The sequence below is a fragment of the Astatotilapia calliptera genome, chromosome 4 (assembly GCF_900246225.1).
Source record: "Astatotilapia calliptera chromosome 4, fAstCal1.2, whole genome shotgun sequence".
Classification (NCBI taxonomy): Eukaryota; Metazoa; Chordata; class Actinopteri; order Cichliformes; family Cichlidae; genus Astatotilapia; species Astatotilapia calliptera.
In genome coordinates this window covers 20,747,634-20,769,517 of record NC_039305.1, presented here as the reverse complement: position 1 = coordinate 20,769,517, position 21,884 = coordinate 20,747,634, and the positions used below count along the sequence as shown (strand labels likewise).

The 21,884-nt window shown below is 40.5% G+C and overlaps 1 protein-coding gene across 1 annotated transcript; it reads left to right on the top strand.

The window, feature by feature from the left end:
- The first annotated feature begins 6,322 nt into the window (after positions 1-6,322).
- Positions 6,323-17,994, top strand: LOC113021038 (uncharacterized). The gene is made up of 2 exons (XM_026165430.1): positions 6,323-13,229; positions 17,842-17,994. The coding sequence occupies exon 1, from the start codon at positions 6,967-6,969 to the stop codon at positions 12,829-12,831; it is 5,865 nt and encodes a 1,954-aa protein (XP_026021215.1). The 5' UTR covers positions 6,323-6,966; the 3' UTR covers positions 12,832-13,229; positions 17,842-17,994.
- Positions 17,995-21,884: the final 3,890 nt, after the last annotated feature.

Below are 21,884 nucleotides of genomic sequence, written 5' to 3'. Positions count from 1 at the left end.
CTTCAGCTAAGACAGCCCAACATTGTCCAAATTGTTTCACTTCCAAGTGAAGATAAAGATGAAGATAACCTACTCCTTTCAAATTTTCTAAATTTGGGATGGCACGTTTGGGAAATTCTCAAGGTTACCATTTAAAAAACAGGTCAGTGCAGCATTTCCCCAGATTTCTGAGCATTTCACGCCCAGCTCCACTCCTCTGAGACGGTGACACTGTGGGCAGAGTGATCACTTTAGTCCAGATCTGTCATCATTAAGAATCGCATGAAATCCTGTGTTAGCTGTTTAAGCAGCAGTTTTAGCAACGGACCAACTTTTACACGTCACTATATGATTCATGGTGTGGCAGGCCACCTTTTTCAAAGAGAGAGATCACACAGACTAGGATTAATACGTTTTCTCAACACACCGCAGGCATCTTCATTCGTCCCGCTTCACGCTCAGCTCCTCACCAGTGCCCCTCGCTGCTCCCTTATTCTCTTCAACTCCTCTTCGTTTCATCTTTTTCTACTGCTTCTCAATTTACACAGGTTTCTCTTTCTCCTCAGCCTCTTTTGAAACCACCATCATCCCTTCCTCAAAATTGAAATGGTTCCTTTTTTCTTATTTCCTCACCCTATTTTTTTTTAAAAGAAAATTTCTCCATGACCAATTCCCATCCTTAACATTGGTGTAGTTTTGATACTATTTTTCAAACAGCCCCCCCTCTCTCTCTCTCTCTCTTCAGCCCGTATCTTTTTAGTATGGGTGATGGAGTGGGGGCTGTGCTGCCTTCTGTTCATGCTGCTTCACCGCTGCCTCCCACAAAGATAAATGTATCACACATGATGGTTCTGCCCCCCCGTGTGTGCACGCTATATGTGGATATCTTTCTCTATAACAATAGGTGTGAAAAACTGACACTCTCATAGAGAGAGTACTTGGACTGATGGACGTAATGGACTGAAAAGAAATATTAGTTAGGTTGTGATCTAAACTAGAACAGCACTCAAAGTACTCGTCCTCCTTCAAAGCCAGCGTCCAGTCACATCATTTTAAAGACGGTGAACCACATCAAAGTTTTATCGGTTCACTGGTTTGCCAGACCCCACGTCTCCAACAAGTTCTAATTTTGATCTGATAGTTTTTGGGTATTCTTGGTGAGAGACAAACAGATCACTTGGCAGATGAACTGTATTGTTTCTGCTCACCAATATGTATGAAAAAATGATTTTCAAATGTAGTTCTGTTAGAGGATACCTCTCCAGCAGTCACTGCAGACGGTATCTCTGCCACAGTGAGAACCGAGCCAGTGGTATCTGGTGACTTCCTTTTTTGTCTTTGAGCATAATTACACATAATCTACCCCAGAGGTGACACATTGTTTAAGAATCCATTCAGTTTGGTGCAGATGCAGATAACTTCAGAAACAGTGAACTGAACTGCCTTTGGTGGAGAATGTCATCTGTGGGTTTATAGATTTACATACTTTTTCAGTCTGTTTGCTTTCCTTCATTTCAACCTTTTGTTTTCAACTTGTTCATCACAACTGAATAACAACTAAGTGGTCTATCAGCTATAAAAAATAATTGATTACAGTTTTGTTTGATTTGTAGATTTAGTCCATTGTTACAGGGTTGCTATGCAACATGATCATGCCATATCAACCCAAATTAATGTTTTGTGGACATTCTAAGGTGTTATAGGTGCACAATGAACACTTTGTGGATTATGTGCGCTATGTGAACTCATTTTTAGGGTATGTGGTTGCAAATATATATATATATATGAACCTTCAGGAAGCAAAGGTGCACCTTTGTTCCAGTTTCAGTGTCTTAACTCCTGATCATCTACTCGGAGGTAGCAAAAAATAAAGCGTTTGTGTATTGTGGTGTTTATATACAGTCACAAATCAACTTGGCTTTTTAACATGGCACGCAAATTTTCAATAAAATTGAGGTCAGGGTTTTGTGAAGGTCAGCCCAGAAGCTTTATGGGCCATTCCTAAGCAACTGCAGACTCCAATATCATCACTTGAAACTACTGTTTGAAGTTACTGGTTATTCAGATGTGTCAATACTTTGCCATGTCCTGGAAGAAGACCCAAACTGTCACCCTCAGATGTGAGGGAGTTGGTTAAAAATTCACCAAGGCTCAAGCCTGCCATGAACTGGAAAATGCTGATACACCAGTGTCTCTGTCCACTGTGAAGTTGTGAAGTTTTAAATCTCCATGAAACGAGAAGGTTCCAACCAAGGAAGAAGCTCCTGTTCCAAAATTCACACATTCAAGCTTGACTGAGATTTGCAGCAGTCCACATGGACGAACCTAATGCCTCCTGGAGAAAAGTGTTATGATCAGTTTAAATTAAATCTACCAGTTATGCCAAGAACAGCAGTCAAATATACTGCCAGAATTACTCTAGTAGTTGGCTGATGAATGCCAAAAGTATCTTGCGAAAGGAATTTTAACTTATTTTTAGGGTTGGCATATGTAAACTTTTGACCCTGTATGTATATTTTTGGAGGTAATCCAAAATAAATTGAAACTTGTGCATCCAATTGCTGAATTTCAAAGTTGTTAAAGATTCATGCTGTAGAATAATTCCACTCTGGAAAAGAAAAGTTTAAAGAAATCATGCCATGACATTCATGTCTATGATGAGTTTATGTAAACCTTGGACCACAACTGTATTTTGTCTTTTACTAGCACGTGCTTACCATTTTAAAATTGGTCTGCTGCTATATAGCAAAGTCCATTGTCTACCACAATAAAGCATACCTCATTTTAACTGGAGGCCTTAGAGATATGAGAACTAGAAAGTGCAAACAGAGAAAGTATTGAAGCAAACAGACTCATGTTGATTTTTCAGCTTCACACCCTCCAGTACAGCCAAACCAGAACACACACTATAATTAAAACAGGATACGCTTCAAATTTGATCTGCAGTGTTGCCCACAGATGGTGTTAAAACTCTTTCATGGTTCGCTAGAAAGTTCACCAAAGGTTACACACTGTTGAGGCAGTTTGAGTCAGAAGAGGCAGAATTATTATTGATTGTTTAGCACTAGAAATCTATCATTTGTAAAGATTTTATATGTATTTTTCTAACACCATACATCTGCAAACATAAGGTACTTTTAAAGGGTGGATGTATGCTCAAAATAATGGATGACACAACAGTCATTGGTTTGATTAACCAACAATGATGGGACTGCATACAGTGAGGAGGTGCTAAACCTGGCAGCATAATGTTCTACCAGCAATCTCATCCTAAATATAAGACAAAGGCGATTGTGGTAGATTTCAAGAAGAAAAGAGGTGCACAGAGAGTCCCTAGCTTCTAACATCTGGGGTTGAATATCACTAAGGTCATCTCCTGGTCTGCACACACCTCCACTGCCATCTATGTTTAAAAAGGCTGGGCAGACTTTCACAAGATCTCACAAGATTAGTTAGGTTCAAGGAAAAGATGAAAGCAGCAATGTACAGACACATCCTTGATGATAACCTGCTCCAGAGTGCTCTGGACCATGAACTGGGACAAAGGTTCAGCTTTCCACAGGACAACAACCTTAAGCACATAGCCGAGATAGCAAACGAGGGGCTTTGGGACCAGTCTGTGAATGTCCTTGACCGGCTCTGCCAGGCTTGAACCTCACTGAACATCTCTGGAGAGATCTGAAAATCGCTGACCACATCCAACTCGATGGAGCTGTAGAGGTTCTGCAAAGATAAGAACAGGCCAGAAATAGGTGTGCTTAGTCTTTTCTCAAAAAGACTTGAGGGTGTAATTGCTGCCAAAAGTGCATCAGCAAGGTCTGTGAATATTTATGTATATTTTATATTTTTGTTTATTATTTGTATTTGTATTATTTTGTCATTATGGGTTTGTGCATGTAGAATTTTGAGGTGAAAAATTCATTTAATCCTTTTTGGAATAAGGCTTTATGGATCCACCTTATGTCTGTTTTCATTTTTTGTCCATAGAAGCAAGGGATGCATAGCCAGTATAATTGTATTTGCCCTGCAGCACAACAACAATATAGTCTTCTTTAGTCTTGAAACGGAGAAATTAGATATGACATGTTATTTTGAGGGCTCGTAGGTGTTAGATACTTTTGTTACAGCCAAGTTTGCCAAGCTTTTTTTCCCCCTAAATGTTTGACTTTCCCATCGTACGTATTAAGCTGTGCCATCATTTGTTTTAAAGTCAGTTTGTCGACTTTACAGAAATGTAAAGTCAAGCTGAATATGCAGATGTGTCTTTTTTTCCTAGACAAGGGGAGACGTGTGTGGTAAATCCTTTTTCACATTTGCGTGTTGATATTTTCTACATTTCCAGCCTCCTGCTGACAGAGTTATGGCCTGCAGGCTGTGCCTCGTTCTGCAGGAAATTCCACCCTCTTAGAGTAAATCACATTTCACATTTGACATATCTCTATGTATTTTTTCAGTAATGCATGTCCTGAGTAGCAGCGTAGTGCACAATGACAAGTCAAGAGGATACTCTACAGTCATTCTCAGTTACCGAGTCATCCTGGCTTGAACTGCCAGCTGGCAATTGCAGGCACAGACTTCCAGGCCGCATCCTCCGTACAATACCGAAAGCCACTCTGTCGCTGGATTTATTAGATCTGCGTCTAAAGCTAGAGATAAAGGAACCAATTCTTCATCGATCCTCAGCTAGGGTGTGGAAAAGTGGCAACTTTTGCCTGAAGAGCAGAGCTGGCTGTCTGTGGAAAATCTTTTGGCTTGATTTGAGAGCCTCTGTGACTGCATACATTCAGTCCTGACAAAAAAAAAAAGGTAGGTGGAAAGAGCAAAGGGAGGCAATGAGAGAGAAAGATCCTTATTCCTTATAGACAGCCCATCCGCCCTCATGACCCTGCTGTCTGATTGGACTGTCAAACTGTAATAGAAGTGATTGAGAAGATGTGAGAGGAATTAGGCATAGGGGGGGAAAAGTGGAAAAAGACTGACCACCACCTGCAGAGAAAATGAATCAAATGGAAAGAAGATATAGACGAGAGACAGATGATTGAAAAGTAGGCTGCAAGATTAAAAGCCAGGGTGGCAATAGATAAGAGTAATGACAGAAAGGCAAAGCGAATATATTCAAGTTTTTATTGTGGACAACCTCGAAGTACTCTACAAAGACCATACAGAGATACACAGGAAAAGGCGAGAGCTCTCAAACGGGAAATCATCAAAAAACATGTTTTCTTGGATCAGTATTGGTAGGACCTTGATGTAAAAGTTTTCAGGAGGATCAAAGGTGTCTCGCAGTTTTACAGCCGGCACGCTTCGTGTCCTCATGAATTATTAAATAAACTTCGGATTGATGCGGGACGTGAGAGGGCTGGGGAAGAGATGAAGATAGAGAGCGCCGCAGCAATCAGTAGCACAAATAGTTAAAGTGCCATGCCGGTGTTTAAACGCTGTTTGTCCCTGAAGCAGGAAAATTAAGTTAGAAGTCAATGAATACTTGCACTGAAACAGGTCATACTGGCCAAAAATGCCCGAGTGCACCAAAACAGAAATGGAAAGTAATAAGCTGGGTCTGATGCCCAAACCAGCCTAAGCATTCATTTTCATCATCTCATTTCTCACTCATGACCTGATCTTTGCCATCTTTCAAACTTCACGCCTAGCACTCATCAGTCACTGGTACAACCCACTTTGATCTTACGTGAGCCGAACGAGTGAAACTGCACATTCTGTCAATGTAAAGAAGCTTAACTGCACATTTAATCCCTGGGATATCTTAATATAAGATTTTTTAAAAAAACTGTGATTAAACAAGCACATCTCCCTTTTCTACATGACAAATGTGTAAAATTGCAGGAAAAACCTCTGGTAGCTCACTGTCCACATGGTCCTGTAGTTTTAAAAGTATCAATTTTGTTAATTATCCACTTTGGTGTTGTATGAATGGCTGCGGAGGACGTTACCAGAATCAAAAGCTGTAAAACTTACAAAAAATAGAGTTAAAAGCCACAAAATGTATGCCGTCCTTCATATTTTCCAAAGCCATCCAGCGGGCCTGATTGGAGTCTTTGGCAGGACGATTTTGGCCCCCAGGCTTTATGTTTGACACCACTAATCTAGAATGTGCATGATTCTGGGCTCGGACTTCTGCAGTTTTAAGCTACTGAAGAGGAATTATGACTTTTATGTTCAGTGACACACTGAAAAAGTCAGTGACTACAACAGTACTTTTTCATTTTTGGTACACTGCTATATTTTACTACTTCTGACCACAGTGACACTCATAACACTTTATTATATATATAATATATAAATGTCACCCAGTCAGCTACAATTTATACAGCTCTTATTGTAAATGACCTTTAAATTTGTAAATATTTTTACGTTTGTTTGAAAGGCACTTCGGTTTTATTTTGAAATCCATGCTTTTATTTTGAAACAGGAAACTGGCACAAAACCGTTAAAGGGCTGTTAGTAACGTTTCTTTTAGGATATGGTAAAATAGTGTGCCTTAAAGTGAAAAATATGTACGTTTACATTGCCAATTAGTACCTGGCTGACAGTGGCACAAGGTTTGTTAATGTTTCCTTTAACGGAATAAGTTACATGCAATCAAAATGTCGTTTAATAGAGTTTATGTTGTTAACCTTGACCTTGACCTTTATGTGTAGTTGTAAGTTAGTGAGGTGATATAATGAATTGAGTGATGTAAATTTGATGTATATGCTATATGTGAGCAGGAGAAATTTGTTTCCTTTGATCTTATGGTATTAATATTGCTGGTTTTGTTTTGCTCCTAGCTCTTACGGTGTCTTCACTGAATGTTTCAATAAAAACATTTCCAATAAAACCTCTGTGAAGCATCAGTATAAGAGACCATCATTCAGCCAGGGATGCTACAGTAAGAGCTTCAGCCTCACGAGTTTCACCTGACTGCCAAAGTCTATGATGAAAGAAGAGGGATTCATTGTGATGGTCTAAATGTGACACTCGCTCAAAATGGAAGCATCTCAGATATTAACTGCAGAAGCAGAAGGCTCAGATCAAATAAAAGACATCTGTCAAGCAAGCAAGGATGAGGAACTTCGCAGATCTGATCGCCCAAGAAATCCCACGGAGAAGATGCTTACATTTCAGAGAGAGGAGGCATACAAAAGGGAGAAGCGGCTCATGCACCTTTATGATCAATGGAAGATCCAGGCACGTAAGGCAAGAAATCAGCTAAAGCTAGACATTCCAGAAAGTGAAATCGCAGCTCTCATTGATATCTTAGAGAAATGCATGAATGATATTACGGACATTTATGTACAAATCAGAGATCACCTCACACCATCCAGTGAAACGAGACGTCGTGTTGATGCATGTGAGGCCGTAACAAAGGACATTATTAAAATTGCATATGAAAGAATATCAGGCATAGACGAAGACTATGATAGTGAAGCAGTCAAAGAACGCCTTCGTGAGCTCCTTAACAGAGACTATGCTCATTCCATATATGGATCCACAGTTTCACCTCCAAGTCAACACACTATAGACTCCATTGTCGCAGTAAAAAGAGCAGATGCTGCAGCAGAATTAGCAGCAAAGGAAGCAGAATATGAGTTGTTATTGGCGGAAGGAAAACAAAAGGAAAGGATCCAGCTCTTAGTAGAGCAACAGAAAAGGGATCTTGAAGCTCAAAAACATGAACTAGAAAGACTAAGGGCTGAAAAGGATATAAGAGCAGCACGAGCAAGATTGTCAATTTACAACCAAGATGTAATGCAGGAGGGCAGCTTGTGCTCTGCTAACAGCAAACTAAGGAACCAGGAACATATGCACCCACATCAAGCTGTGTCTCTGGCTCCAGTTCAGCATCTCATAAGATTTCCAGCTTCACCTCCACAGACAGATGTGTCCCACTTAGCTCAAGCAGTACAAGACAGCATAGCCATGAACAGACTTCCAATGCCAGAGCCACCTGTATTCACCGGCGACCCAATCCAGTTCATTGAATGGAAATCTTCATTCATATCCCTCATAGATAAAAGGAACATATGTTCAGCTGACAAACTGCATTACTTGAGAAGATATGTGGGAGGTCCTGCACGAAAGACACTTGATGGTATCTTTTACAGGGAGGATGATGACGCGTATAAGGATGCATGGGATCGCCTTAATAGCAGGTACGGTCAACCATTCGTCTTGCAGAGAGCTTTCAGAGAAAAACTAGCTAGCTGGCCAAAGATCCACTCAAAGGATGCAGAACAACTCAGAGCATTCGCCGACTTCCTACATGCATGTCAGCAAGCCATGCCTCATATTAAAGGGCTGGACATTCTGAATGACTGTGAAGAGAATCAAAAGCTGGTCCAAAAGTTACCTGATTGGGCAGCTTCAAGGTGGAACCGCAAGGTGACCCAGTTTATGAAGGACAGACAGGAATTTCCAGCCTTTCAGGACTTTGTCAACTTCATGTCATTAGAAGCAGAGATTGCCTGTAACCCAGTAACTTCCCTCCATGCATTACGTTTATCAGACTTACCTGCAGAGAAACATCATCTGAAAGAAAGGAAAAATAAATCTACTGTTCTCCATACACAGACACTTACAGAGAATGAGAAGAATGTACCATCCAAGACAAGCTTAAAGCCCCCTTGTACATTCTGTCATGATAACAAACACCGCCTACATAGTTGTCCAGAGTTTAAAGGAACGCCTCTGGAAGAGAAAAGAAAGTATGTAAGGGAAAACAAACTCTGCTATGGTTGTCTGAAACCAGGCCATAATGTTAAAGACTGCCGCCACAGACACTTATGTGATATCTGTAAGGGACGACACCCAACTTGCCTTCATGACGACAGATATTCCAACATGAATGCTGTGTTAGCCTCTAATCAGAATACAGACGAAGCAGTTACGACATTGTCTCTCAATACAGAGACTGAGTACACATCTACAACTACATCCATGATTTTGCCAGTCTGGGTTTCCTCTTCCAACAACCCAGGAATAGAAAGGCTTGTCTATGCTCTGCTTGACACCCAGAGTGACACTGTGTTTATTGATGAAGATGTTAGTCGTAGCTTGACAACCAAGACCTATCCTGTAAGGCTAAAGCTAACCACCATGATCGGAAAGGACACAGTAACACACAGTGAAAGAGTCTCAGGTCTCAGAGTGCGTGGCTATACCTCCACAAATCACATTGATCTCCCTCCTGCCTATACCAAAGACTGCATACCAGTGAATCGAAGGCACATTCCTACCAGTGAAACGGCGAGGCATTGGAATCATCTCAAAGCAATAGCAGATGATATTCCACCACATTTAGACTGTGAAGTTGGTCTTCTAATAGGTTATAACTGCTCACAGGCACTAGCACCAAGACAGGTCATCCTAGGAAGAGATAATGAACCTTATGCAGTCCGCACAGACCTAGGATGGAGCATCATAGGCTGCTCACCACCTCACCTTGAATCTCCTCCTGTCGCCAACATATGCCATAGAGTAACTGTCAAAGAGCTTCCTCCAGTGACGCCATCCGATGCCATTAAAGTACTTGAGTCTGACTTTAAGGACATCAGCAAGGACAGCAGAACAGTGTCTCAAGATGACATCCTCTTCCTCAATATGCTAAAGGAAAGCATTTACATGAACGCCCATGGTCACTATGAGATGCCTCTCCCTTTTAAAGAGAGACCCTACCTTCCCAACAACAAGCAGTTAGCTATCATCCGGCTCAACCATCTCAAACGAAAGCTGCTGAACAACAAGAACTACAAGACTCACTACGTAACGTTTTTGAATGAGGTAATTAAAAACAATGATGCTGAAGAAGTTCTCTGTGAAGAGAAGGAAGGTGAAACATGGTATATTCCACACCACGGAGTTTATCATTCCAAAAAACCAGAGAAGCTCAGAGTGGTTTTTGATTGCTCGGCTAAGTACAAGGGAACTTGCCTAAATGATCATCTCCTGTCGGGCCCAGATTTGACAAATACTCTAACTGGTGTTCTTATCAGATTTCGACAGAACCATGTTGCTCTGATGTGCGACATCGAAAGGATGTTTCATCAGTTTCATGTGCGCGAAGCGGATAGAGACTACCTACGTTTTCTGTGGTGGAAGGATGGGAACTTCAGTGTGGAGCCACAGGAATTCCGTATGAAAGTTCACCTTTTCGGTGCTGCATCTTCACCGGGATGTGCCAACTATGGGTTGAAACATCTCGCTAAGGAGAACGAGAGCCTGTTTCCTCTGGGCTCCCAATTCATTATGAGGGACTTCTATGTGGATGATGGTGTCACAAGCATAGCAGATGTAGATGAGGCTATTCAGCTTGCAAAAGAAGCCCAAAGGCTCTGTGCTATGGGTGGTCTGCGACTACACAAATTTGTGTGTAACAATGCGAAGGTGCTTGAGAGTATAGCACCATCTGAGCGTGCCACTGAAGTAAAGGCTCTTGATCTTGCCTTTAGTGATTCATCGCTGGAAAGAGCCTTAGGAATCCACTGGCACATTGAGTCAGACAGTTTCAGGTTTCATGCCCGTTTGAAGGACCAACCAGAAACCAGGCGTGGTATACTATCCACTGTTGCCTCTCTTTATGACCCACTTGGGCTTATTGCTCCTTTCCTGCTAACTGGGAAAAGGGTTCTTCAAGAAATGTGTAGGCATGGTACAGGTTGGGATGACCCACTCATCAGTAAACTGCAACCAGTCTGGAGATCCTGGAAGAGTGATCTGGCAAATTTGGATAAAATCACCATACCCCGATGCTATGTACCAGCTGACTTTGGAAAGGTCACAAAGAGAGAGCTACATCACTTCTCTGATGCAAGCACGTATGGTTATGGCCAGTGCTCATATTTGAGACATGTGAATGGAAATGGAACTGTTCATTGTGCTCTGATTATGGCAAAGTCCAGAGTTGCTCCAATCAAAGCTGTGACCATCCCCAGGTTAGAACTGACTGCTGCTGTTGTATCAGTTGCAGCAAGCAATACTCTAAAGGAAGAACTGGGAATTTCAGGGATTGATGAATACTTCTGGACAGACTCCAAGGTTGTACTGGGGTACATTAACAACGAGTCACGTCGCTTCCACACATTTGTATCAAATAGGATTCAGAAAATACATCTCAGTACAACTCCTCAGCAGTGGCGATATGTTTCTACTGACAAGAATCCTGCAGACCTTGCTTCGAGAGGTTCTAGTGCAAGCAAGCTTCTGACATCGAACTGGTTTACTGGACCCAAGTTCTTATGGGAGAAAGAGGTATCACCAGAGGTAGAGGTAATCCCAGAAATCCCAGTTGGGGACCCTGAAGTTAAAAGGGTTCAAGCACTAAATTTGGAGTCTGCAGAACAAGTGACTCTTTCAGACCGCTTGTCAAAGTTTTCTTCATGGTGTAAGGTCAAACAAGCTGTTGCGCGACTTCTTCGCCGAACCAAGAGTGACAAGTCAACAAGCCACAGCACAGTTCAGGAGCGAGAGGTTGCACAGCGCATCATTATAAGAGATTTACAGAGACGAGTGTATCGAGATGAGATCCAGCTACTTAGTAATGGCTTACAACTTTCACGGCAGAGCAAACTGTTTCGATTGGATGCCTTTCTTGACAAAGATGGAATCCTCAAGGTGGGAGGAAGACTGAAAAATGCATCTCTCCCTGCCTCTCAGAAACATCCAATGATCATTCCAAAGGACCACCACATAACGAGGATGATAATAGCTCATCATCATGAACAGGTTAAACACCAAGGAAGGGGTATAACCATCAACGAGATCAGATCAAATGGATACTGGATCCCAGGAATGAACAGAGCTGTTGCATCTTATGTGCATCAGTGTGTCAAATGCAGGAAACTCAGGGGATCAGTGGAAGAGCAGCGAATGGCAGACCTGCCATCTGAGCGGGTGGATCCATCTCCACCTTTCACTTATTGCGGAATGGACTGTTTTGGGCCATTTTTTACAAAGCAAGGGCGTAAGGTGAATAAGCGTTATGGTCTGCTTTTCACATGCCTTTGTTGTAGAGCAATTCACATTGAAATGGTGAATGATATGTCAGCAGATGCCTTCATTAATGGCCTCCGATGTTTTGTTTCCATAAGAGGAGCAGTACGACAAATAAGATGTGACCAAGGAAGCAATTTTGTTGGAGCTAAGAATGAAATGTATAATGCGCTGAAACAGATGGATGTCAATCGTCTGACTGCATTCTTGGCTGAGAGGCAGTGCGACTTCATTATGAATGCTCCCCATTCAAGCCATGTTGGAGGTGTCTGGGAGAGACAGATCAGAACAGTAAGAAATGTACTTCGGTCCACTCTTTCACTCTCACCTGGAAGATTAGATGATGCCTGTTTGAGGACATTGTTTTACGAAGCAATGTCTATTGTGAACAGCCGTCCACTCACTGTGGATAACCTGAATGATCCAAATGGTCCAGAACCGCTGACTCCTAATCACCTACTCACTGTGAAACCGACTGGAGCCTTACCGCCTCCTGGGACGTTCATCAGAGAAGACATGTATGCTCGTAAAAGATGGCGCCATATCCAGTATCTAGCAGAGCAATTCTGGAACCGCTGGAGAAGAGAGTATCTCTCTAATATTGCCACTAGACAACGTTGGCATATTTCTAGAAGGAATCTGAAAGTTGGTGACATAGTCATCGAAAGGATGGATGATCTGCCACGGAACGAGTGGAGATTAGCCAGAGTTGAAGAAACAGTCGCTGATAAAGATGGGCTTGTGAGGAAAGTTAAGATTCGTCTTGGAGACCAGAAAATGAAAAGGGAGGGTCAATGTTCTGGCAAGCCATCCATTGTTGAACGGCCCATTCAGAAACTGATCTTGCTTTTAGAGGCTGTCTAAGACAACGACCATACCCTTTATTGTATGAAGACTTGTGGACATTACCTGCAGGCTCATGCATGGATAATTCTTTGTTTTCGTTATGTAAAAGGCCTTGTGGTTAAGGTCATTCGTTTTTAAAAATCATTCGTGTTATGGTTCTCCCTTTTGTTAAAACACTCATGATTTGGTGGGAGTGTAAATGACCTTTAAATTTGTAAATATTTTTACGTTTGTTTGAAAGGCACTTCGGTTTTATTTTGAAATCCATGCTTTTATTTTGAAACAGGAAACTGGCACAAAACCGTTAAAGGGCTGTTAGTAACGTTTCTTTTAGGATATGGTAAAATAGTGTGCCTTAAAGTGAAAAATATGTACGTTTACATTGCCAATTAGTACCTGGCTGACAGTGGCACAAGGTTTGTTAATGTTTCCTTTAACGGAATAAGTTACATGCAATCAAAATGTCGTTTAATAGAGTTTATGTTGTTAACCTTGACCTTGACCTTTATGTGTAGTTGTAAGTTAGTGAGGTGATATAATGAATTGAGTGATGTAAATTTGATGTATATGCTATATGTGAGCAGGAGAAATTTGTTTCCTTTGATCTTATGGTATTAATATTGCTGGTTTTGTTTTGCTCCTAGCTCTTACGGTGTCTTCACTGAATGTTTCAATAAAAACATTTCCAATAAAACCTCTGTGAAGCATCAGTATAAGAGACCATCATTCAGCCAGGGATGCTACACTTATTGTTTAGTGTTGGTTTATTAGGGAAAAAACACTCTCTTAGAGATCCACATAATCATTAAGCATGAAGAGACCCCTCATAGGTCTTTGTACCAAGACACAGATGTCAGGCTGTGATTGGACAATCTCTGTGCTCTCACAAAGCTTATTAAAAAGGTTGTAAATAGCAGTTTTAAGTCTAAATAACAGTAAAGACTTTTAGTTTGCTTTCTACAGCAGATTTTCCTGCACAGTGTTTCTGTCAGCCTTCCACAAGCCTTGTCATGGATGATGTCTCTAAGCGGCAAGTGGCGTTGTGCCAACATGCACATCCTGTGTGGTAAATCATTAAGATGTTTACTCATGATTAAAGATGTTCTTTCTGCCTGAAAAGCTTCAGATGTGTACCACGGTACACTAAGAGCAGGCGTAAGATGGTGTTTGATAAATGATTCAACACTCGGCTAATCAATTCCCACAAGATCCCGGTTGGTGCTTTGGATTAATCCATTACTCAGTTATGGGTTGTATCACAGAAAGTGCTGCGTTTGTTTGTGCAGGTCCTCGTGGGACACGAGCTGACCTCTGTGTGTGATCTGTTTTTCTGATCTTTACAAATGAGATGAAAGCAGCAAGAGTGAATCCCATGAAACGTCTCTGGGTCTTCTTTCGCAGATTCTTTGGACAGACGCTTCATTTTCTGTCACTACCAATTCGTTTTTAAGAGAGAAACTAAGAAACCCATGATAATTATAAAAAAAATGGTACTATAAAAAGATGCTTATTCAATTGATTTAAGCTACATAAAAGTCTTCTTTTATTCCTAAAACTAGGTAGACCCAGAAAGAGGAAGGGAGTGTGTATGAGTGTGTTTCTTTGTGCGATATCAAGCTTGCTACCAAGTCTTGGTGCATGGATCAGACTGGCATGGACAGGTTTTCAGTCTGGAACATAACTGTCACGCTACCTGCTATAATGTCTTGCTTTGATTGGCCTTAATTGATCTAATTTAAGTTGTTAGAGCTTTCTGAATTGACGCAGCCATTATAGCCACTTTGAGAAATTACTAAGTACATGTCACAACGATCATGTGACACCAAGTTAATTCTGGCAACACAGAATGGTCTCATAGCTTAATAAAGCTGAGACAATCAGAACACATGACTGAATATTGTCTCCTACACACTGTGCTCTATAGAAGAACGAATGTTGACAAAGGTTACATTATGTGCTTTAAGCAATATTGAGCACTGGAACATCTTTATGAAAGTGAGTTTAATGCACTGCAATCCAAGGAACCACATGCCACAAGCTTATTATGCCACAACGCAGATACTTTAGTAATTTACGAAATCCCGCAAACACCAAACAGCGACTGTCCCTCGTATGCGTGTCTCAGCCATGACTTGACCTTTCCCAAGTGGGCCTTTTTCACAGCAGACACTCTGACTTGTCACAGTGGGAAAAGCCTGGGGGCGTTAGTAATGACTACAATCTACTTAAGGGAGGGCCTGCTTTTGTGAAACATCAATACACCTGTGCTTTCCCTGGAGCCCCGAGTCAAAATGTCTGCTGTGAAAAATCACCTTCCAGCAGCCTGCCTGTGCTTAAAACACTGCCCCATGTGAACGCAAGATTAAAAGAAAAAATCACAGCAGGAAGTTAATTTAAACCAGTTCAGTCCCAGTCGATTTTCAAATGAACAAACTCAGATTTTGAGCTTTGCAGATGCTTAATCTACAGTCTGTTTCTCTTTAGAGTTTGACAAGCAGCTATTTAAAGTATTAGTTTGGCATTTGGGAACTGTACTTGTTATTTATTGATTTTAATGTGTGGTGATTTGCTATCTTTGGACAGAGGCAGACTAGCTGTTCCCTTTCCTGCTTTTAGTCATTACTGTTAAGCATCTGATAGCCATGGCTTCAATCATCACCACCAACAAAAAGTAAAAAATAAGAAAAAAAAAATCCCCAACAATTTGTAGTTTTTATCTCTGCCTTTAATTGTGCCTTATAACAGCATAAGGGATATAATATTTTCCATGAGCTAGTCAATACACAAACACCTCATGAACGCAAGATCGTAAGATGGTGTTCCTTAATGGGTGAAAAATGTCCGATAAACTATTGACATTCCAGAACTGGAATGCAGTAGGAAGAGCAAACACGGCTAATCTGAGGTGATGATCATTGCTCCTTTAAACCTCCTGAATGGGTTCACATTCCCGCAGCTGCCCAGATACTATACGCTCCAGCGTCCTCCTCATTTGAATATGAAAGGGCAGTGGAAGCTTACATCAAGATGACTGATTCTGACACGAATGTCTGGAGACTCATTTGTCATTTTGTGTCTCAAAGTTCAGAACCCTGAATCTGTCTTTATATCAGAAGACCAGCACATTAAAGATTTACTAATTAGACCTCTGTGTACTATCATAAGACCTGAGTCAGAACTGGCTGCCAAGTCTGTAGAAAATGCACGTTTTCTGGCAATTGCAGCTTTCTAGATACTTCCATGTGCACCTATACTAGCATGTGGCAAACAGGCTGTCAAAAAACAGTTGCATACTTTAAAGTTGCTCACTGTTTGTGCACCAAATGCCCCACTAATTGTAGTCATGTATTATTTCCAGGGCTAATATACCTGTTTTCCCTCAAAGAATATGAGATCTGATGTATTTTTCAGGATAGTTTTGCATGTGTGGGCTCGCTGATTGGTCTCTCATCTTGTTTCACTGTCTGCTGGGTCTGTTTCCTATTCTCCACAGCCTCTTTAATCTGATGTTGAAATGTATTCCTCTCACATGAAATTATTTTTGCCTGCTGCCAAGACATAGTAACATGATTTTCTGTCTTAGAGGCATTTTAGTCTGCAAATTTTAAGTTCCCCTACTCTGCTTGATGTTTCTCTGAACGAGTATGGACTACAAGAATCTTTCTTCTTAGATGAGAGGCATGGGATTTAATAAATCATACCTCATTTCTTTTCTGTTTCATTTTTTTCACCTTAGGGGTTGTAATAGAAGCTGCCACATTCTGATGTAGAGTTTTTACAGGGGATGGATGGCATGTATTTCATTACTGTGTGATTGTATAGAGCTATGGCTCTATACTATGGCATAAAAAAGCTATGGCATAAAAAAGACATTTTCTTCCAGAAAACTCCTGCTCACTGGATAATTTCTCTCTTTTTTTGGCCATTCTCTTGTTGTGTGGAAAAATGCCAGCAGAGCAGGCGGTTCAGCAGGTCATGATGACCATGTCTCAATGCCTAAACGCATTGAGTAGCTGCCATGTAATTGGCTGACTAGACATATGTATTAACAAGTGGTTGAACAGATGCAACTAATAAAGTGGCCATTCAGTAAACATATGAATATCTCTCATACTGTTTATATCCGTGAATCAGTTTCTGAATACATCTTTAAAATTGGTACATTTATTTGGACAAACATTAATCGAAATAATTCTGATCTGTTTTCCCCGAGAAAGTCAAAAAAATGCCTCATGCTTGTTGTTCTTTTTTTCCTCGCTAACCTGGTTTAAGATTAGCTTCACGAATGTCTTCGGCAAAAGCATGCTGCTAATACACAGGCTAGTGTGTGTGGGTGGAGGAGGCCAGTGGAGCAAATTGTTGTGCTGTTCAAAAAAAAAAAAAAAGAAAGAGGAAAAAACATGCAGAATATCTCAGACATTGCATTTGTATTACACCAGTTAAATTAAATAGTTACACATTTTCCTCCCACTTCAATAAAATACCCAATAATAAAAAAAACAAATCCCCCAGGCACAGGGCGCATGTAAAAATGTGGTTCTTCTGAAACTAACAGAGCAGATTGTGAACATTTGTACTGTGCAGGTCAATGAGTTTCCTTTCATTGCTACGTTCACCCTTTACAATGTGCTATTGCTACACTGAAGCACCACTAACTAAAGTGGTAGGAATATTAAAATAAAATACTGTTACACTTTTTCTGTCTTCTTGCAAATCTTAAAATTTACTTCATCTTAATCTCACAGCTAATAGAACCCAGAGTTGGAAACACAGGCGCTCTGCACCACAGATATGTTAAGGAGAAGCTTCAAAAACTGATATTAGTCTAAAATTGGACATTGTGGTGAAGCATCATGCTTAGACAGTTTAACCTTGGGTTACAGCTTATACAGAACTTACCTCCACCTGTTAGGAGAGGGGTGATCTCTGTGTTCCAGGAGCAGTGGAATTAATACGACAGTAAAAAAACAAAAAAAAAAACAATTAACCTCACATAAAATGTCCCTTTGTTTTGTTATTTTTTTCTAGTTTTTGCCAATGGACTGAGGACCTCAAGTGGATGGCAAATGAACAACAACCATCTATGTGAGTGCCAAATGCCAGGAATGAAAAGGTCATAACACGCTGTGCTAATGGGGTTTATCAAGCCTGACATAATTGGCCTTGCGTTCCATCTAACGCACAATTTCCCCCATTCAAAGAAAAGCAGCTCTGGGGAGCTGCCATAGATTGAATGGCTATTAAATGCAGTCCTTTTATTTTAACCTTTATGTTGTCTGACTAAGTGTGTGAGGTCTCATCTGACTATCTGCCAAATCCTCAGGCCAGCATTCATTTGGGGGATGCATGTTGTTAAAGACTGCGTTTCTGTAAAGCTTTTTATGATAATGATAGCAAAACGCTCCTTAATTGGATCTCACTGAAAGCTAACACGGCACAGTGAACTGAGCTGAAATGCATCACAGCCACTGCAAACAGAATCTGTGTGGTTCCCAGTGTGGTTACTCAAAGACTGTTTTAACACTACATGTGGAATCCTTTCACTGTAAATAGAAATGAAACCTGAAGAAATAATACGTCGAACGCCGAAACAGTGCTGACCTTTCACCTTTTTAATGAAAGCTTAAAAAACTGCAGTAGTTTGTTCATATTTTGTAATAAGTCGACACACATTTTAACCAAGTATTTTTGTAAGTTAAGTAAGTTTTCTTAACTGCTTACCCAGCTACAGTTGAGTTCAAACAGAGACTGCAACAACCATTTACCCACATCCACACCTTCTTCCACAGCTACATCCTCAGTTAACCTTACACGGGTGCGCTGGACTGTGAGAAAAAACCGACCCACCTGTTGAAAACAAATAATGACTCATGGAGAACATGCACATGAAAGCTCCAGCTAGGCAGCAACCCTCCTGCTGTGAGGCAACATTGCTAACAAGTGTAGCTCCACCCTCCCAGGTCCTTCTGTTAATAAATAATTATAATAAGAATACAATATTGCCACAGTTTATCTATTATTTCTACTTTCAACCATGCAATTATTACTCATGTTGTCTGACTTTTCCATCACTGTGTTTGGTTAAATACTCCAGTTACTTAATAACTGCTCAGCTAATTTATCACTCTTTCTTGTCCATTTCTAGTTAACAGGTGGGTTACAGCTGTGAGCTGAAAGTCAACTTGCTCATTTTTTAAACGTTTTGTGATCAGTGTCAGTGTTTAAAAGAATTCAGGAAAATGGAAAATGGATGCAGGTTTATGGAAACGTATACAAACAAACATACATACAGCCACATATTGGTGACATTTTGAAGCAGAATGATCAGATTTGGATTCATCGATACATAAGATCTGTTGCTGCTATTTTTCATTTCAGCTGTTGTGGAATTTTTCATATTTCAACCGTTTCTCCCTGTTTTCCTTCCTTAAAAATGGCTACTGTTCATCTGGATAGTTTTTTAGGTTTGCCATTTCTCCATTTGCCCTCAACTTATCCAGTTTCCTCAGATTCTTCAAGGACACACTGCACACCAAGCTGAGATATGCGTTTAGTTATCAGCTGTTTGGTGATCATCATGTCAAAAATATAATTTTATGTCTGTCACACTGTGTTATCGTTGGCATTTTCAATAGATTCAACTTAAAAAAAATGGGAACAAATTATATTTTTGTAACAGATAAAATTTATAGCTGGTTCTTTACTAAACGTTCTGTTATGTGTGTGTGTGTTTGAGTTGGTTTTGATGCTTGAATGATTCATAGGTCCGTGTTTGGTGACTTAACAAACAAACAAACAAACAAACAAACAAACAAACAAACAAGAAAGCATTCCTCTGGTCAGGTACAAGGACTCGACTGAAAACAAAGAAACAAGCAGTCAATATCCAAAGAAACACTTCGAAAGTCCTTCATGGAGAACTGGAACTCCTTGGAAGCAAAATATAAAGAGATGAGTGGTGGTTCAAGATTTTTGCACAGTATTGTAATTAGGTGGTCCACACACTCGCTGGCAGTTGCAGGGCGTCGACCCCTTGCTGGGCGTCCTGAAAACATCCAATACTCGTCTTAAAATAAATTAACAGGTATGCATATAGACATCCAATTCACAGTGGAGTCTTTTTCATCCGCTGCACGTTGGGTATGAACAGGTAGGGGGTATTTAAATTGAATTTCAAATGATCTATTTCATGCTGCTAAACATGGAGCCTTCCAGAATAATTCTCTGTTTGTCTGAAAAGTATTTGAAATTCCTCACAGCTCGGCCTATTATTTTTCTCTTAAATAGCCTCCATTTTAATGAACACTGACTTGTTGCTTCAGGCGCTTTCCCAGGAGAAACAGAAGAGAAAAACTGTGAGGAACCTGTAATCACTTAAACTAATTAACTGCAAAGAGCCTCATCTGCATTACTGCACATGCATTTTGCTTATTCAATTAATGTTGAACAAAAATAGATAAATAAAAAATGTAATATATATTCCAAGCAGAAACAACTAAAATCCAGCTTCTCCTGATTTTTGTTTGATATTTATGGCTTTATGTGCTTTAAATACAGACTCTCCAAGGCCGTAAGGTGCTTTAATTTTGGAAACTGCGTGACAATTTCATTTGTGAGAATCATATTTGGGCATCCTTATTCATATCAAGCTGAAAGGCAGATCAAAAGAGATGTATTTATGCTCTGAATTACCAATGCATGAATGCAATGCTCTACTGTATGGTTGAAATGCGTGGAGTCATTGTGAAGTCTGGGCAGCATTGAAGACAGAAATAAATCTAAAGTGCTTTAGTCATTATTACAGTTAATTAGACATGGGAGCTGAGAAGGGACTGAAAAGAAAGATGAGCTCAGAGAGGTGATGAGCCGAGCTCAAAGGAAACAATCAGTAAACTTCCGTGTGCATTTTCCCCCGTCAGACTATTACCACAAACATCTGAGGGTGTAGGTGATCATTTTAGTCAAAGGGAGTAGATGAGTCATTGTGTTTGTGATATTCTTCGCCTAGGCTGTGAAATATGGCAGGATATGAATTTCAAAGTAATCATCTTTGTCATAATAGAGTCAAGGATGCTTTTTATGGCCCTTGATCATAATTAGAGTATCAAATGGTAGAGACACACCAACTTTTACACCCACGGTGAAAACAACTAAAACACCCACGCAGGAAAACAGAAAAACTTGTCTTGGAGTAATGGCTGACTTTGGTTTCATCGGAAGTACACAGTCAGTTTTATGTAAAGCACATTTTATTAAGTCTTTCAGTCTCTAAGTACACTCGCCGTGATTTCATTTTCAGTTTTTTAGCACCATCAACAGCTGAAATCATAGTTTTGTTAATGCCAAACCTTTAAAACGGTTGACAACCTGACAGAGGAAAAGGGAAAAAACCTAAACCTAAACTAAACAAATGTCACATCTTTTGTGGTACTTTGCAAGAAATAAAAAACAGAGTGACAGTGCAGTTGCACAACCAAGGTGCAGTTTGATCCATATTTTTTGCAGAGACAGTTGGTAAGAACAGCTTGCTCTGTGGTAACGTTATTCTTTGTGCCTGAGGCTGATTAGGAGAAACAGCTTATCTGAACTCCACTTCCCCCTCTCAGGATGTCCCCCGCTGGACCGCACTACCTTTTGTAGGCTGCCAGATCCAGAACCTTTGAATTCCCCCACAGATGCTGCTTCTGGAGTCTCAATGTGGGACCAGCTGTATCTCCATGGGACGGCAAATGTTAGGCAGCGAGGACACAGTAAACACCTTTGCAAAATAATGCCATGAAAAATATGTCCCAGTAACCAAAGCCATGCCTGTCATCACTCTAACAAGGCAGAACAGCAGTGATGGATTTAATAAGCCTATTGTATATTCAGTGCAGTCCAAAGGTCTGTGGCCAGTAGCAAATAATCTTTGTCGTTTTAGTTCTTAACTTAATTGACAAATTGGCAAATGACAAAATGAGCTTAATAATTTGAGCAATGGCTTAAGTGTCTAATGAAATATACATGTGTTTGAGAAAGTTTTGGTCTGCAGAGTACACTCGTTGCCCCAGCACAATGTGACAGTGTTCCAG

What these genes read in the sequence shown, in the direction of transcription:
- LOC113021038 (XM_026165430.1), top strand. Translation starts at nt 6,967, where the DNA reads ATGGAAGCATCTCAGATATTAACTGCAGAAGCAGAAGGCTCAGATCAA.